A 19,250-nucleotide genomic window follows, 5' to 3' on the forward strand; every position below is an offset into this window, starting at 1 on the left:
GGAATGTTCAACGTCAACAGACACAATTGATGCACATTTTGTTTGCAGTCGATATTAAATGCGTGTTTGTTGCAACATCCTTAACATGAGGGTTTTTGGCTAAGCTCTGTTCTAGTTTCTGCTTTGTAATACCATCCAGTGCTTCTTTCACATCCATCACAACAGCCCATTTAAGACACTTCATACAGCCGTCTTATTCTTCACATCTTTTGCCCTAGCTATATGCAGCGTAACATGATTATGTTGGTGCTGTTGTTTTTGGTAACAATTGTTATTGATAAATCACAAACTGACTCAGCACTCTGAATACCATCAGCACTAAACTGTTTAGCACTATCATGTATTTTCTCGGCGTTCATTTTCAGCATACTTAATATTGATACTACAGTAATAGAAATTAGCATCTAGGGATGATGACCTAGATGTTAGGCTCCTTAAAGCAACAAGCATCATCATCATGAGAAAATAGCATAATATTAAGCTGGCCGACACCACATACAGTCAAAGCGTATTCTGAACCGTCACCTACGTAATACTAACAACGCCGGCAGATAAGCAGCTGGCGAAGGTCGGCAAGCTAATCAACAATCACCAGGTTTGAACTTTGAACTTAAGCTCCTGATTAGTGCGGTATAGGGAGCGTACGATTCTAGCGACGAATTGAGGAATTACATAAAACCAAGCTTTATAGACAAAATGTTCGGTTGTTTTTCTTTTCTTTAGGAATAAAATGCGGCGAAGGAGTAAAAAAAAAAAATATATATATATATATAATTAAACAAGTGGAAAAAGGGGCTGGCATTAAGAAAAGGTGCAAAAATGTATTAACATTGAGAAAAGATGAAAGCAATTGCAACTTAAACACAGTTAGAGCTTTTCATTTTATATTTTCTTTGCAAGATAAGCTAGTTTGGGAATTTTAATAGCGAAAAAGAATTAAGGTGCAGCACCTAAAATTCCTCGCTCTAGTAATTACATATTCCACTCCTTCACTTGTAACCAACTGAAAATAATAATTTATAGTTTCGTGTGGCTATTTCTAGCCGGGTGTAACCCTTGTAAGGCAGACCCTCCCATGAGGGTGGGCGGCATCTGCCAAGTGGAGGTAACTGCGTGTTATTGTGCTAGAGCATAGTGTTATATGTGGTGTATGCGTTGCAGAGATGTTGGGGACGGCACAAACACTCAGCCCCCGAGCCATTGGAATTAACCAATGAAGGTTAAAATCCCCGACCCAGCCGGGAATTGAACCCGGAACCCTCTGAACCGAAGGCCAGTACGCTGACCATAACAACTGAAAATGAAAACTGTCGATGAATTGTGGTTCTGATTTATGGTTATACCTGTGTTTCATTTTACATATTCTTAGTAATATTACATAATTTTACATATTATAACATTTTTTGTACATATCTAGGTAATTATAAAAAAAATGGAAAATTGTGTCAGCTTGTTTACTTTTTGGATTGTAGTAAAATAAATGGCGAATTTCATCTCATATAGAATATATTTCTATTGCTAAAGCTGGCTTTAAAACTCCTTTAAATTGGGATTTATAACCATTTGTCTGTGAAATACAGTAGGTCCGAGTGTCTCTGCTGCATAAAACAGAACTAATCCTTTCTCAGATTCTGGGATGGCTAGGTGCCTTTCATGGGTCAAAGTTTCTAACAAACTCCATGCAGTCTTGGAACGAAATCTAGGTTGTTTAAGTTTTCTATCTCTGTGCAAGATCATTATTAGTGGCGAAACTCCTGTTCAGCTTATATATATCTGATCTTCCTGAAGTTACATCACGGAAATTCTGCTATGCTGATGATATAGCATTAGCTGTGCAACACAAAGAACTGGAGAGAACTGAAGAGATTTTAACAAGGGATTTGTCCATTTTGGAAACTTACTTCAGGAACTGGAGACTTAAGCCCAACACCAATAAAACGGAGGTGTCTTGTTTCTATTTAAACAATCACTTAGCAAATACTAAATTGAATGTAAGTTTCTGTGGCAGGATACTTCACCACAACTGGAACCCAAAATATCTTGGAGTAATCTTGGATCGAACACTATCCTACAAGCAACATCTGCTGGGCTCTGCACAGAAACTGAAAACACGTAACAACATCATTCATAAGCTTTGTGGAACTACCTGGGGTTCTTCGGCAAGCGTTTTACGGTCTTCAGCTTTAGGCTTGGTATATTCAAGTGCTGAGTACTGTGCTCCAGTATGGATGAACAGTCATCACACAAAACTCATTGATACTGAATTGAATTCCACTATGCGCATAATAACTGGCACAATTCGATCTACACCAACTCATTGGCTCCCGCTTCTATCTGGAATAATGTCATCTGATTTACGCAGATCCACCGCTATTATCAAGGAATTCAATAAAATCTTAAGGAACCCCGATCTACCTGTACACGAAGATCTACGAACTATCAACCAAAACAGATTACGTTCACGCCATCCAACTTTACGTAACGCCTCAGACATGGTTGCTAGAAGCTACAACCCAACTGCAGAGTGGAAAAGACCGTGGGAATCAGCAACAGAGACGCACCTGCACAGTATGTTCTCGAATGCCAAACTTCCAAGTGGATTCCAACTACCACGTAAAACATGGTCTGCTCTGAACAGAATAAGAACAGGCCATGGCAGATGCAGAGACATGCTGTTTAAATGGAACAAGTTGCCGACACCAGCCTGTGACTGTGGAGCTGCACGACAAACCATACATCATATTGTCAGAGAGTGTGAAACGCGGGCGTACACGGGCAGCAAAGTGGATTTCCTGATGGCAACTCCAGAAGCAATACAGTGGATCAGTGATCTTGACATTCAGTTGTAGGGAGCCTTTTCTTGTTCATTGTTTTCTTGTTATGTAAATATGTATATAATGCATATCTAAACTCAATTTGATTGTATGGGCCATACGCTAAATAATAAATAAAATTAGTGGCGAACAAGAAGAGCGCCCGGAAGATATTTCACCCAGCTAGTTTAATTTTTTTAAATATACACCGATGACTTCCTGCGATGACGAATGTGCCTTCTCAGTCTACAAGATAATTTTATCGGATCAGCGCGAAAACATCACAATGGAAAACATGGAGAAGTACTTGGTGACACGTTGTGCATCACGATAAAAAAAAAAAAAAAAAAAAATTACCGTACTACTCGTGTTTCTTAACAGGAGTTTAAAGACAGATTTATTGTTAACTTTATTTTGTAACATTTATTTGTTTCATTTTCAGACCACGAGAGTAATAGTAAATTAGTTACAACAGTACATTGTCTAATAAACTCCGCGATTTACAGTGCATAACATTATTTTTAAATATTTGAAATATTTTGATTATGCTTTAAATTTGATTATTTATACTGTCAAAATTAGAAAGCAGTAGACTTTATAAAATATCGAAAGCAACAACGATGACTTTGTCATAAAATATGGAGGTATTTGAAACAATTTTATTGTCTCATATCATAATCATAAGTCATAATCTATATATATAAATGAATGTTTGTTTGTATGTATGTCTCTAACGGACTCAAAAACTACTGGACCGATTTCACTGAAAAATTCACAATTTATTCTTATTACCCCTGGGAGGGTATAGGAATGGTCAGAACGAAATATGATGGGTAGTTCGGCATAGGGAGTGAGGAGGGTGAAAAATATTGGGAAGGGTAAGTGAACTGCATGACAAGTCTGGTCAGTGGGTTGCCTAACCACCAGTATGTAAATATTATGATGTGTTTCTTAAAACTTATCTTCTTCTTCTTCTTCTTCCATTATAAACTGTACATAAAAATGAGAAGTCCAAGCTCAGTTCCCATGACATAGGGGGTGAGAAGGAGTGAAGAAATAAAATGTCGAAAATGGCAGGGATTACGGTTTTTTTTTATTTTGTGTGGCTATTTCTAGCCGAGTGCAGCCCTTGTAAGGCAGACCCTCCGATGAAGGTGGGCGGCATCTGCCATGTGTAGGTAACTGCGTGTTATCGTGGTGGAGGATAGTGTTATGTGTGGTGTGTGAGTTGCAGGGATGTTGGGGACAGCACAAACACCCAGCCCCCGGGCCATTGGAATTAACCAATGAAGGTTAAAATCCCCGACCCGGCCTGGAATCGAACCCGGGACCCTCTGAACCGAAGGCCAGTACGCTGACCATTCAACCAACGAGTCGGACAGGGATTACGGGTGAATGTGTGTGTGTGTGTGTGTGTGTGTGTGTGAGAGAGAGAGAGAGAGAGAGAGAGAGAGTGTGTGTGTGTGTGTGTGTGTGTGTTTCAGCATAGCTTTTAACCAAACTAGATACACATATAACTTAATATCTGGAAAAATTACTATAGGAGCAAGAAATCCGAGTTCATAATCTTTGGGGTAGCTGAGATGAACCGTTAAACTCTGGATGCCGTTTGAGGCAAGGTTCATTCCCAACCAGGATGGGGGTTAGAAGGGGTGAAAGGAATGTCCAAAATTACCGAGATCATGTATGTATGTGTTCATATTCCAGCATAGCTTTCAACCAAACATGTTAGTCATATGACTTACTGTTTGGGAAATGAAACTGCAGGGTAAGACACCCCTACGGGCGGGCGTTAAAAGGGGGTGAAATATTAAAATAATAGAAAACAACCAATATTAAAAGTGAAAAGGATGTATGTTAATAAATATAGTTTTGCTTTTGCATTTAATTAAACGGTTTAGAAAAGTCTAACGCGGGCGAAACCGCGGGCACCTGCTAGTCAAAGGAATGTACGAACATTTTTGTATATTCAGTGCATTAATACGGCACTATAATATATTTTATGAATGTTGCATATTTAATTACGTACTTCATTGACATTTGCTACATGTTTATGTATACATTTCGGACTTTGATATTACATAAAAATCAGGGCCCTATTGATTAGTGTTAAGAAGAGGTAGGTACACTTTATCTTTTAAAAAATAATCATCACTCTCAATACTTAAACGTCATTGTTAATGATTGTCTATGTATTTCTTGTCCACAGATGCAACGCGCGGCCGAATTCAAGGAGAAGAACGCGTCGCTGCTGGATAACCTGAAGCCTACTGACGAGAAGGTGACCATTTGTGACCATGACGTAGTTAATGTACTGGCAGGTCGCGATCAGCATGGCCGCAGAATTCTCTTCGTGAACGCAGGCGGTAAGTAAACGTTTTAAACACCTGAGCAAAGGTCAGAAAATAGTGGTAGGCTAAGGAGCAACAGTGTTCGCAATTCCTAGGTTCGAATCCCGGCGTTAACAGTGGTTGCAACTCAAAGTAGTTTTCCACATATTTTTCTACACATATTCAAGGAAAATTCTGGGAAATTACTCTAATTTGATGGCAGGAGTGAGAAAGACAAGCGAGGAAAGCCTCTCTTAAAAAAAAAAATTTGCTCACTTCAAACATAGATATGCATAATGGAAAGATGTTTTAAGAGACGTTTGTGTAGAGCATGGCATTGTATGGAAGTGAAACATGGAGAGAGAAGAGAAAGAAAATAGAAAGTATTTAAATGTGGTGTTACAAAAGAATGCTGATGGTAAGATCGATAGGTAGTAACACAAATTAAGAGATAATGAATCGAGTTGGTGGAAGGGGAACTGTTTCGCGAAATTTAACCAGAAGAAGAGAGGAATATATAGGACAGATCTTGCGATACCAAAGATTTGTTCAGTTAGTTTTTCAGGGAAGTATAGGGGGATAACAGAAGGAGTAGATCAAGACCTGAATTTGGCAAATCAATCTGTCATCATTGATATGCAGTTAGGGCTGTCATCCAGTAGCATATTTCCTATCAATTATTTACCTTTTCTTAAATGTTTAAATGAAGTTAGACATTTATTGAACATTTCTCTTGATAAATTACTCCAATACTTAATCCCAGTTTCTATAAATGAATATCTTCCCCAGTTTGTCCTCTTGAATTCCAATTTCATCTTCATATTATGATTTTTCCTACCTTTGGATTGAACATGAACCGGCCCCGCGATATGGGAGTAGCGTGCTTGCCTCTTACCTGAAGGGCCCGGGTTCGATTCCCGGCCAGGTCAGGGATTTTTACCTGGATCTGAGGTCTGGATCGAGGTCCACTCAGCCTAAGTGATTAAATTGAGGAGCTTTATGACGGTGAGATGTTGGCCCGGTCTAGAAAGCCAAGACTAATGGCCGAGAAGATTCGTTGTGCTGACCACACAGCACCTCATAATCTACAGGCCTTCAGACTGAGCAGTGTTTGCTTGGTAGTCCCTGCCCTTTCGGGGTTGTTGCGCCAAGGAGTTTGGTTTGGTTTGGTTTGGTTTGGTTTGGTTTGGTTTGGTTTGGTTTGGATGCAGTAGTTGTGTAGAAATGAAAAGGTTAGCACAAAACAGGATGGCAGGAAACTGCATCAAACCAGTCTATAGATTCATGACCAAAAGAACAACAACAACAACACTGTGCTTCGAATCTCAATCCTGAGCTGATAATTACAGTTAAAAGTAAAAATGTTTCACTCGACCGGTCATTTGACTGAGATGAGTGAAAGGGCTGATGCCGGAAGCAATGTTTAAACAAACCAAACATCCATAAACAGTCCGGCTCCATGGCTAAACGGTTAGCGTGCTGGCCTTTGGTCACAGGGGTCCCGGGTTCGATTCCCGGCCAACCATCATTGGTTGATTTCGCTGGCACGGGGGCTGGGTGTATGTGTCCTCTTCATAATCATTTCATCCTCATCACGACGCGCAGGGTCGCCTACGGGAGTAAAATCAAAAGACCTGCATCTGGCGAGCCGAACTTGTCCTCGGAAACTCCCGGCACTAAAACCCATACGCCATTTCATTTCATCCACAAACAATTCAGATTTCCTGCAATGTGAAAAGTCTTTTTCCTTTTTTTCTTCTTTGCTAGTGGTATAACGACCCAGAAGCCCGTGGTGTCGATTGCCTGTAAGAAAGTCGAAAAATTTAAGAAACGAGATTTCCCAGAGATTCCCTCAGCCTACGCCAAAGATGAATTCTAATTCTTTTGGGCAATAGATCTAACCACTCTAACTTCCATAGTGTCCAAATTACGGAGGTTACTATCCACTCCTCCGACGGCCTTCATGGCCTGTTCGGAGATTTTTCCTTAATGAAAATCCACAGCATGTTTCCAGTCATTCGATCGGATCCGGAATGGAATGAATGAAAGCCCCGTCTAGCGGCGAGGATAGGAATTGTGCCGGTTGCCGAAGCCTGTTGCACTCCTCTGGGGCAATTATTAATGAATGATAAATTAAATTAAATGATATTGGATAGTGTTGCTGGAATGAAATATGGCAGGGAAAGCCGGAGTACCCGGAGAAAAACCTGTCTCGCCTCCGCTTTGTCCAGCACAAATCTCACTTGGAGTGACCGGGATTTGAACTACGGAACCCAGCGGTGAGAGGCCGACGCACTGCCGCCTGTGCCACGGAGGCTCTGAAATCATATGCCAAATTATATACCATTTAACGGAATATGTTTTTTTTTTTTTTGCTAGGGGCTTTACGTCGCACCGACACAGATAGGTCTTATGGCGACGATGGGACGGGAAAGGCCTAGGAATTGGAAGGAAGCGGCCGTGGCCTTAATTAAGGTACAGCCCCAGCATTTGCCTGGTGTGAAAATGGGAAACCACGGAAAACCATCTTCAGGGACGGAATATGTTAGAGAATAGAGTGACTGAGGATTGAAATTCAATTGGTACTATAATCAGTAGATTTCTATAAATAGAAAATAAAATAAATGACACTCATACACATATACTCAGTACACTGTACATATAGCATAAACAATTCAAATACAGTGGGACCAATAATTTGTCAGATCGTAGGCTTCATGCGCTGCATCCATCATTCTTTTCTGGGGAGCATCTACAGTAGTCGGGCACAATTTGCAGACGACGAGATGATCCACATTTCGTTCTGCACCACAGTCTCACAAGGTGGAGTCGCAAGCAAATTGCCACTTCTTAAAGTTAGTGTTTGGCCTGCCAACTACATAATGGAGCCTGTTGAGTGTTTTCCGTATAGACCAGCTTTCCTCGTGACCAGGAGGGAGGCTTCCAGATGTTATCATCCATCCTGCAAGGTCGTTGAATCTAGAACGCCAGGAATTCAGCCTAAATCTCGAAGGTAGTTCGGTCAGGCTTTCTGTCGCTCAAATTGAGCCATGGGGGTTGCTGGTAAATATCCATATAAAGTGCTGATCTGCGAGTACAATGCCTTAGATCTCTCTAGTCCATTTATGTTATTTGTTTTATGTCGCATCGATACAGAGAAATCTTATTACGCGATGGGATAGGACATGGCTAGGAATGGGAAGGGAGCGATCGTGACCTTATGTAAGGTAAATCCCCACCATTTACGTCGTATAAAATTGGGAAACCACGGAAGACCATCTTCCGGGGTGTCGACAGTGGGATTTGAACCTACTATCTCCCGAATGCCAGCTGACAACTACGTCACCCAAATCACGTAGCCAACTCGTTTGGTGATATAGATTTCAAACAGCCTGTAATGAGTTTGCAGGTCTTATTTAAGGTGATGAATTTGCTTTCTTCCTTTTTAGTGGTTTAACGTCGCACTAGCACATTGAAGGTTTTTGGAGATGCAAAAAATTGCTAGGATTGGAAAGGTCTCGGCCATGGCCTTAATTAAGGTACTTCCCGAGCATTTGCCTAGTGTTAAATCGGAAATCATGGAAAGCCATCTTCAGGGCTGCCGACGGTGGGATTTGAGTGCACCATCTCCCGAATGCAAGCTCACAGCAACGCAACTCGAAATATGCGTCCAGCTCGCTCAGTTTCCCTAAGCTGACAATACATTAAATTAATAGTGCTTAGAGAACATGAAAATAAATTATCTAAAATATGAACTATGACTAAGGGTATACATCTGATAAACAGTCATTTCTGAACAGTTGGCAGCTATTATTCCACGTAGATCAACTTTTATGATCCAGAAGAAGAGGAAAAGTCATTGAACACCTTCTCACCGGCATACTCTAAAGAAATAAATTATGTAAGATGTTAGTCCCTTCAAGAACCGGATGTCGGCTACACTATAGTTAATTTAAGAAACATAATGGGAACATCGAGATTCTGTTGTCACTCCAACAGCAACGCTTAGTCTTACCTTAGCCTTGGTTTCTCTTTAACGGTCTGCGACTCTTAACAATATAAGTTACGACTTCCTGGTAGAATAGGACTTTTTAAAGTCCAAGAGATACTTAAGAAAACCGAAATCCATCTTTGAAAGGAATCGTTATTATAAATATTTAGTCATTTTACATCCCTCTACATAGGGTTAGAGTCAGGAGGAGCATTCCTTCGTAAATATGGACTCAGTCCACATTAGCACCTACCCCAGAAAATGGCCAGAAAATAATAATAAATCTGTTCTTCAGTTAGTACTTAATAAATACATAAATAAATAAATAAATAAATAAATAAATCTTAGAACCATTGTAACATTACACCATAAAATTTGGATTAATGTTTCATTTACTACATCAGTAATTCTAAATGTTTTCGACCATAAATATACCTGCAAGAACTTTCAACGAACGAACATAACTGATTTATTTATTTCTTGTACTTAAACGACATTATATAGTAAAATGAAAACCTAAAACCTGTTTTCCAGTCATTGATCGGGTCAGGGATGGAATGAATGAAACCCATCTTGCGGCGAGGATAGGAATTGTGCCGGCTGCCGAAGCCTGTCGTACTCCTCTGGGGCAATGATTAATGACTGACAGATGAAATGAAATTATAATGGAGAGTGTTGCTAGAATGAAAGATGACAGTGAAAACCGGAGTACCCGAAAAAAAAACATGTCCCGCCTCCGTTTCGTCCAGCACAAATCTCACATGGAGTGACTAGGATTTGAACCACGGAACCCAGCGGAGAGAGGCCGACGCGCTGCCATCTGAGCCTCGGAGGCTTCACATTATATAGTAAACATGTGATAATGATCTGCTTTCGTTTGATTATCCGACTACCAGGAAGTACAGCAGTGATGTCAACAAGTATGCTGTTCTATTTTGCCATTTGAAATCTGCTTAATCTGTTTACCCTCCAGGTTCGGTTTTTCCCTCGGACTCAGCGAGTGATCCCAGCTCTACCGCCTCAAGGGCAGTGTTCTGGAGCTTCAGATATTGGCTCGGGGATACAACTGGGGAGGATGACCAGAACCTCGCCCAGGCGGCCTCACCTGCTATGCTGAACAGGGGCGTTGCGGGGGGATGGGAAGATTAGACGGGATAGACAAGGAAGAGGGAAGGAAGCGGCCGTGGCCTTATGTTAGGTACCATCCCGGCATTTGCCTGAAGGAGAAGTGGGAAACCATGGAAAACCACTTCCAGGATGGCTGAGATGGGAATCGAACCCACCCCTGCTCAGTTGAACTCCCGAGACTGAGTGGACCCCGTTCCAGCCCTCGTACCACTTTTCTAATTTCGTGGCAAAGCCGGGAATCGAACCCGGGCCTCCAGGGGTGGCAGCTAATCACACCTAACCACTACACCACAGAAGCGGATATTTCTTAGTACGGTACAAAATACACTTTAATGAACATCGCTCAGTTAGTTTTGAGAAGAGTGCGAGACTCCTCACGCTGACAATATATTAACTTCGAAATTATCAAAATACTTCCTTCTAGAATAATAATAATAATAATAATAATAATAATAATAATAATAATAATAATAATAATAATAATAATAATAATTTTACGCCCCACTAACTACATACTTCTGTAGTTTTCGGAGGCATCGAGGTGCCTGAATTTTGCCCTTCAGGAGGTTTATTTACGTTACAGACAAATCTCTCGACACGAGGCTGACATATGTGAGCATCTTCAAATACCACTGGACTGAACCGGCATCGAACTCTCCAACTAGAGCAAGTCAGAAGGCCAACGCTCTACCATCTGAGCTACTCAGCCTTGCAAGCAAACGTTACTTTTATAGTTAATGTAAATGGTAACTTCAAGGGACTTTTGAACAATTCAAAGTTTCGAATTAATCGATTCCGAACTTAGCACATATCTACTGAATGTATTAGCTAAGAAGAAAATGGCGTACTTTGCTTAGCCAGAAGCTCCTGCTTTCGGTTCCCCGTTTAAGAGTTAAGAACACCGGGCGAGTTGGCCGTGCGCGTAGAGGCGCGCGGCTGTGAGCTTGCATCCGGGAGATAGTAGGTTCGAATCCCACTATCGGCAGCCCTGAAAATGGTTTTCCGTGGTTTCCCATTTTCACACCAGGCAAATGCTGGGGCTGTACCTTAATTAAGGCCACGGCCGCTTCCTTCCAACTCCTAGGCCTTTCCTATCCCATCGTCGCCATAAGACCTATCTGTGTCGGTGCGACGTAAAGCCCCTAGCAAAAAAAAAAAAAAAAAGAGTTAAGAACCATGACTGCCACTCTAGGAAGGCACATGGTCCAGAAGTTTACGCCGCTAACAGACAGTTATACTATGTAACCAAGCTAATTTCTGGGTAGAGTGACCAACTGTTGAAGGAAGGAATGAGGGACAAGACAGTCGAAAAAGGCGGACATTACACAATTGTACAAGACAGCTACATTTTTAGCTGTAATTTTAAAACGACAAAAATTGAAACATTTCCAAAAGCATTGTGTTGCAAGTTTCTCTCTTTTTTGACCAAGAGTACTCTTACTGAAGTAACAATATATATATTTTTTAAATCACTCATCTTTATTGTACAATTATTTTCCAGTCTGTGGGTTGAAAAACCTTTATCCATGAGAAACACTGAATGTATTCTTGCAAACTTTACAAAATGCCCCGTGGACGTTACTTCGATCAGGAGATAAATTTGGCGTGTTGGTTTCCCGCTTTGCATTATATTCACATACGTGTGTATTTTTTCCCTTTTGCCTTCTCGTGTTCAGATGATGGATTTCTTTCTTGTGACGACGTAGAAGTACTGTCATCACTATCCGACATCGCATCCATATCAAAAAGCACAAACATTTCCTGAACTCCAGTTTTTACATGTTTATGTTGACGCGCTTTGTGCTACAGAATGGCCCCACACTCCATTCGGCGGACTAACGATAACTCGGAAGTCGGAAGGTACATCCGGAACGCTTCTCCAAAGATGCTATAACATGTTTCTTTGCACTTTCAAACATCATACTGTCGGCAACAATCACGCTATGTTCAGTTGAAGCTAGATGGCACGGCGGTTGCTTATTGTGAAAATTCTTAGCGATGACAATAACACGAAAATACGTTCAGATAGAAAACGAAACAATTGCGGGAAAAATGGCGGGGGATATTCATAAAAATACCTTAAAATGAAGGCGGTTGGTCCCCCTATTCTTGGGTGTAAAGGCAGATAAGCATATAGCTACCAACCCCATCCCCAATATCCCCGGTGAGATGGATAGAGGCAGCTTTCATCCTCTACGACTGCAAACTGCAATGATCGTTCCCTTTTTAAATCTAGCACATAGCGATATTTAGTGAGGAAAATTTATGTTCAATAAACAGAAAAGTCTTTTAGGCCCGGTTTCATCAATGAGGGTTAAATATATTTTAGCCCCAAGTTTGTTAACTACGGCTTAATATTTAAACTCGTTCTTGCGAGTCATGTGTTTCTCTTTCTTTCTTAATCTGCTTACCCTGCAGGGTTGTTTTTCCCTTGGACTCAGTGAGGGATCCCACCTCTGCCGCCTCAAGGGCTGTGTCCTGGAGCGTGAGACACTGGATCGGGGGTACCACTGGGAAGGATGACAATTACCTCGCCCAGGTGGCCTCACCTGCTATGCTGAACAGGGGCTTTGGTGGGGGACAGGAAGATTGGAAGGGATAGATAAGGATAGACAAGCGGCCGTGGCCTTAAGTTAGGTACCATCCCGGCATTTGCTTGGAGGAAAAGTGGGAAACCACGAAAAACCATTTTCAGGATGGCTGAGGTGGGAATCGGACCCACCTTTACTCATTTGGTCGCCCGAGGCTGAGTGGACCTCGTTCCAGCTCTCGTACCACTTTTAACATTTTATGGCAGAGCCGGGAATCGAACCCGGGCCCCCGGGGAGTGGCAGCTAATCACACTAAACACTACACCACAGAGGCGGACTGAGTCATGCGTTTACCAAACTATTTCGGCAGAGGGTTACCTAACTCCGTATCACACCCTCACTAGAAGCAGCTACCGCACCCATTAAGGAGACTGTGACTGAAAATTAGAGGTTATGAACACACTTCCTGTTTGATTGTTTGTTTCTTCTCTGCGTAAAATTTTGTTTCCTTCCACAGTACCCTGAATTATTCTTTCGTAATAGGCCTGACAGCCGGCCCCGTGGTGTGCGTGCCTGTCCCTTACGTGGTGGCCCCGGGTTCGATTCCCGGCCAGGTCAGGAATTTATTTGGATTTGAGGGCTGGTTCGAAGTCCACTCAGCCTAAGTGATTACACTTTGAGGATTAATGTGACGGTGAGATGGCGACCCAGGTCTAGAAAGCCAAGAATAACTGCCGAGAGAATTCATCGTGCGGACCACACGGCATCTCATAATCTGCAGGCCTTTGGGCTGAGCAGCGGTCGCTTGGTAGGCCAAGGCCCTTCGGGGATGTTGCGCCATGGTTTTTCTTAACAGGCCTGATATCAGTGATCGAAGAAATGGAAGAGATTCAAAAGAGAAACAGAGGCACAAACTTTTGTACCGGGCTGAGTTGCTCAGATAGTTGAGGCGCTGGCCTTCTGACCCCAACTTGGCAGGTTCAATCCTGGCTCAGTCCAGTGGCATTTAAAGGTATCAAATACGCCAGCCTCGTGTCGGTAGATCTACTGGCTCGCAAGAGAACCCCTGCGGGCAAAATTCCGGCACCTCGGCGTCTCCGAAAACCGTAAAATTGTAGTTAGTGGGACGTAAAGCTAATAAACTTATTACAAATTTTTGTGTTTTGGAAAGAACAGTATTCGCTAAGTTAGTTAAGAAGACTGATAGTGTGAGATGAAAAGAAAATGAGGACATATGGGAAGAAATTGCAGCATTATAGGATTGCCCATGTGACAGTGCGAAGTAGCAAGCAAACAGTTCTACAAAAATATTGTGTTAGCTGCAGCCACTTTTAGAGACCATTCTGCTGAAGGTAGTTTTTGATGCCCCGACATTATCTCCGACCATTATATGAAACACTCTATTGCCATCAGTAGGCCCTACATGCAGTATAGGAGAGAGATGCTTGTTTCTGTCTGTTGTGTACTCTAACCTCTCGCGAATTTCATCGACGGCCTTATTGACGACGGTTTTTGAAAGTCCGCAGTATATCTGTTCAGAACTTGTTTCTCGGATAGATTTTGAAAACAGTTCTTCCCTATCGGCCTATATGTTAGGAACACCATTTAACATATTGTAAGTAAAACAATTCTACACCGAACGCATGATTTACAGTTGTTATTTTGCTTTTAACCACGAGTTAACAGTTAAACCCAGATGAAAGGAAGGGGTTAACTTAACTCCGACCTTAACCTAGATTAAAAAATAATCTTCCTTAGTGAAACCGAATGAACAGTCAAATTCAGAGTTGAAATGTCGTATGGCTTTTAGTGCCGGGATATCCCAGGACGGGTTCGGCTCGCCAGGTGCAGGTCTTTCTATTTGACACTTGTAGGCGACCTGCGCGTCATGATGAGGATGAAATGATGATGAAGACAACATATACACCCAGGCCCCAGGCCATTGGAATTAACCAATTAAGGTTAAAATCCCCGACCCGGCCGGGAATCGTACCCGGGACCCTCTGGACCGAAGGCCAGTACGCTGACCGTTCAGCCAACGAGTCGGACAATTCAGAGTTAAAACTGTGTGACACGGGGTTAAGGCGGTTTAACCACGTAGAAACCGGGCCTTAAAATCAACGTCACCGAGCTCGATAGCTGCAGTCGCTTAAGTGCGGCCAGTATCCAGTATTCGGGAGATAGTAGGTTCGAATCCCACTGTCGGCAGCCCTGAAAATGGTTTTCCGTGGTTTCCCATTTTCACACCAGGCAAATGCTGGATCTGTACATTAATTAAGGCCACGGCCGCTTCCTTCCCACTCCTAGCCCTTTCCTATCCCATCGTCGCCATAAGACCTATCTGTGTCGGTGCGACGTAAAGCAACTAGCAAAAAAAAAAAAAATCCGAAATATTTGTTTCCGTGCTTATCAATAGGAGGTGTGACCTTGGGATGTGGACTGGTTAGCCGATACGGTAATGAGTTAATTGACTGTGGGTTTCGATTCACCGCCAGGAAATAAATAGTTATTTTTGGAAATGATACTTCTAATACCGGAAACATTCATAGTCCCGGTGTTCGTTGAACCTACAAGATGTTTCAGAGGTGACGTCTGCTCTAGTGGATACGGAGAGTTGTTGAATCTACCCACAGGAGCACCTTCAGATACCACCGAACTGAGCCGGGATCGAACAAGCCAACTTGAGATCAGATGACCAGCGCTCTACCATCTAAGCCTCTCAGCCCAGCGATATTTTTAGAGATATTTTTAGAAGAGACTCGGCTAAATATCCAGTATTAAGGCAAAATTGAATGTATGACGCATTTTGAAAAATTATTGCCAAACTGAAATTTATAAACTCGAATAACGATTGGTTGTATAGGCTACTGCCCGGAAGAACGTGGGTTCGAATCCCCGTCAGGAAGTCGTAAAATTTAAGAAACGAGATTTCCACTTCCGGAGGTGCATATGGCCATGAGGTTCACTCAGTCTACACAAAAAATGAGTACCAGGTTAATTCCTGGGGGCAAAGGCGGCCGGGCGTATAGCTAACCACTCTGCCCCATCACGTGCCGCGGTTAACAATGGTGGAAGCCTTTACCTTCCACTCCTCCAAGGGCCTTCATGGCCTGTACGGAGGTGTCTTTGTCTTTGTCGTTGTATAAGCTACTATATTTGGTTAGTACTTTAAAACAATAATTGTTTGTTTTCAGTTAATTCACTCAACTATAATTGTAACAGCCGGCCCCGTGGTGTAGGGGAAGCGTGCTTGCCTCTCGCCCCGAGGCCCCGGGTTCGATTCCCGGCCAGGTCAGGGATTTTTCTCTCGACCTGAGGGCTGGTTCGAGGTCCACTCAGCCTACGTGATTAGAATTGAGGAGCTATCTGACGGTGAGATGGCGGCCCCGGTCTCGAAAGCCCAGAACAACGGCCGAGAGGATGCGTCGTGCTGACCACACGACCCGTCGTAATCTGCAGGCCTTCGGGCTGAGCAGCGGTCGCTGGGTAGGCCAAGGCCCTTTCCAGGGCGTTAAGTGCCGTGGGGGGGGGGGTTATAATTGTAACACTTCGGCTGATTCCGCAACATGGTATGGCTAATTCCCACCGACACAGATCATATGGTGACGATGGGATAGTAGAGGGCTAGGAGTGGGAAGGAAACGACTGTGGCCTTAATTAAGGTACAGTCCCAGCATTTACCTGGTGTGCAAATGGAAAAATTCCGGAAAACCAACTTCAGGGCTGCCGAGAGTGGGGTTTGAACTCACTATCTCCCGAATGCAAGCTGATACGATTAGCTACGTGACCGAAGCAGCTACTTGCTCGGTGCAAATATTACTACTACTACTAATAATAATAATAATAATACTTGAAAGTAGTAATAAATATTGTAGAAGTACTCGTAGAAGTACCCACATTTATTTCGTTCTTTTACTGTGGGCTTCCTTTCTGTCTTCAGACGAGGTTGTTCCAGTCTTATTCTTTGGTTTTTCCGTTTGGTCAACTTGCCATGTGTGAATTCTGGATCTGAATATTACCCTGTTTTGGACGTCTGCTGATGCAATTTCTGCCTGTTTCAAATTGGTTTTAATGTCGCCAATCCATTTCACTGTGTCTGATTTAGCTTTACAGTACTCCTATCTTCATAGAATTTGACTATTTGTTTGGTAAGTCTTTCTGGATGCATTTGTTTAATATGACCATAGAATCTAAGCTTGCGTTTTCTAATGTCACTGTGAATATTTGTGTATTGTTTGATTTCCTGTCTGCATCTAAGTTGGTATTGTCCGTTGGTGAGTTTTTGGCCTAGAATTTTTCTTATGATTTTGCGTTCCTTTTTCTCATTTTCAGTTTCTGCCTTCCTGTTCAATATTAGCGTCTCTGATCCATAGACATTCTAGTTTAATGACTGTATTGTTATGTCTCAGTTTTGTATGCTTGATGATACATTTTTGTTATAGATATTTTGGATTAGTCGATGTGCAGTTTACATCTTTGGGCATCTAATTTCATTGGCTTTTATTTCGTGTCCATTTTCCTGAATTCTTTCACCAAGGTACTTAAATTGTGATTTTACTCGTTTAATTTTGTCATGTTTTGTTTCCATGAATTTTGGTGCATGTTTGTTGCAGGTGATGTATTCTGTCTTTTCAAAAGATATCTGAAGGCCGACTTTTTCCGCAATTTCTTTCAGGAGTTCAATCTGATTTTTGGCTGTTGTAATGTCTCGGGTTAGTCATCCGCAAATTCTAAGCAATCTATCGCTAGTTTGCCCCTGCCTAAAGTGAATGGTTGGTGAATACTGAGGGCCAATTTCTGTTTGCGCCATTCTTGTATCACTTTTCCAGGACTCAGTTGAAGAGTAAGGGCGAGAGTCCATCTTCTTGTCTTACTCCCGTTTTGATATCAAAGTGATCTGCGGTTTCCCACATGAATTTAACCTTGGACTTCGTATCTGTCAGTGTCTGTTTTATGACTGAAAGTGTTTTCATGTGTAAACTTTGTTCTTTCAATATTTGAAAGAGTGATTTGCGATCCACTGAATCATACTACGTATGTTTTTTTGAAATCAACAAATGTGCGGACTAAATTTTTGCTACAAATTCTCTGAAGTCGTAGGATTAGCTTTAGGTTCAAGATTTGCTCTGGACACGATCGGCCTGGTCTGAATCCTGCCTGATATTCTCCGATTTGCGGTTCTAGTTATTGTTGTACTCTATCAAGAATACATTGGGATAGATTTTTGTATGCAACCGATACTAGTGAGATTCCTCCATAGTTGTTTACATCTGTTCTGTCTCCCTTTTTGTGTAGCGGGGTGAATTAATGCATTTTCCCAGTCTTCTGGGGTGTGTTCTGTTTTCCAAATGTCTTGCATGATTTTTGTGATTTCTTTTATGGTGTTTGGACCTGCTGATTTGAGTACTTCTGATATGATTCCTTCCTCACCCGATGATTTGTAGTTTTTAAGTCTTTTGATCTTCTTGTGATTTTTCTTCTTCTTCTGGTAGCAATGAATTTGGATTAGTATTTTCAGATTTTTGTGGAGAAGATCTTTGTATTGGTTCTGGACAGTTCAGTATTTCTTTAAAATATCTGGCGAGTTCCTCACAGTTTTCTTGGTTGTTTAGTGTCAACTGTCCATTTTCTTTTCTGAAGCAGATACTTTGTTGTTGATATCCTGCAAGCTTAGTTTTGAAGTTCTTGTAGAAATTTCGTGTGTTGTTCCTCTGAATGTCTTTCTCGATTTCAAGTAGTTGATCCTTTTCAAATTTCCTTTTGGTCTGTATGATCAATTGAGCTGTCTCTTGCCTCACTACCAGGAATGTTTTGTAATTATTCTCCGTCTTTTTGCTGTTCCAGCTGTTGTATGCCTTCGGTCGAGATTGGATTGCTTGTTCACACTCCTCATTCCTCTAAGGGTTTCTCTACTTTTTCTGCAGAGGAATTAGTGTTTGTGCTGTTGTAATCAGTTTGCTTTTGAGTTGTTGGCAATTTTTTGCCTCCTTTCTCTCTAATAATTGTGTGAGAGATGGTTGGCTCCTAGTGAGGTCAAATTTTGGGATTAATGGTTCCTTCTTTGTGAATCTCTAAGGTTTCAACTGTAGTTTGATTCTGGTCAGGTAATGATCTGAGTCTATGTTTGCACCCCTTATGACATGAACATTCATAATTTCTGTGTGGTTTGGATAAGTGATTGCTACATGATCAATTTGGAATTCACCGATGAGTGTGTTTGATGATCTCTATGTCATTTGTTTTGATGGTTTATTTTTGAAGTGTGTTGACATGATTTTAAGGTTGAATATCCTGCAAAGTTCGACTAATCCTTGTCAATTTTGGCTGGTCCATTCATGTCCTGGCATTTTTCTATTGTTCTTCTGTGTTTTCTTTCTTTGCCTAATTGTCCATTGAAGTCACTTAATAAGATTTTGACTTGGTTTAGAGGAATTTTGGATATTATTTCTTCTAGAGT

At 41.8% G+C, this 19,250-nt stretch overlaps 1 protein-coding gene across 2 annotated transcripts in view; it reads left to right on the forward strand.

Moving 5' to 3' along the window:
* LOC136877456 (retinaldehyde-binding protein 1) overlaps positions 1-19,250 on the forward strand; it is a 146,028-nt gene that overhangs the window by 87,040 nt on the left and 39,738 nt on the right. For both annotated transcript variants that reach the window (XM_068228654.1, XM_068228655.1), the window contains exon 4: positions 5,023-5,179. In XM_068228654.1, coding sequence (XP_068084755.1) covers positions 5,023-5,179 — 157 coding nt within the window. The remainder of the gene's footprint in view (positions 1-5,022; positions 5,180-19,250) is intronic.

This window comes from Anabrus simplex, chromosome 7, assembly GCF_040414725.1.
Source record: "Anabrus simplex isolate iqAnaSimp1 chromosome 7, ASM4041472v1, whole genome shotgun sequence".
Taxonomy (NCBI): Eukaryota; Metazoa; Arthropoda; class Insecta; order Orthoptera; family Tettigoniidae; genus Anabrus; species Anabrus simplex.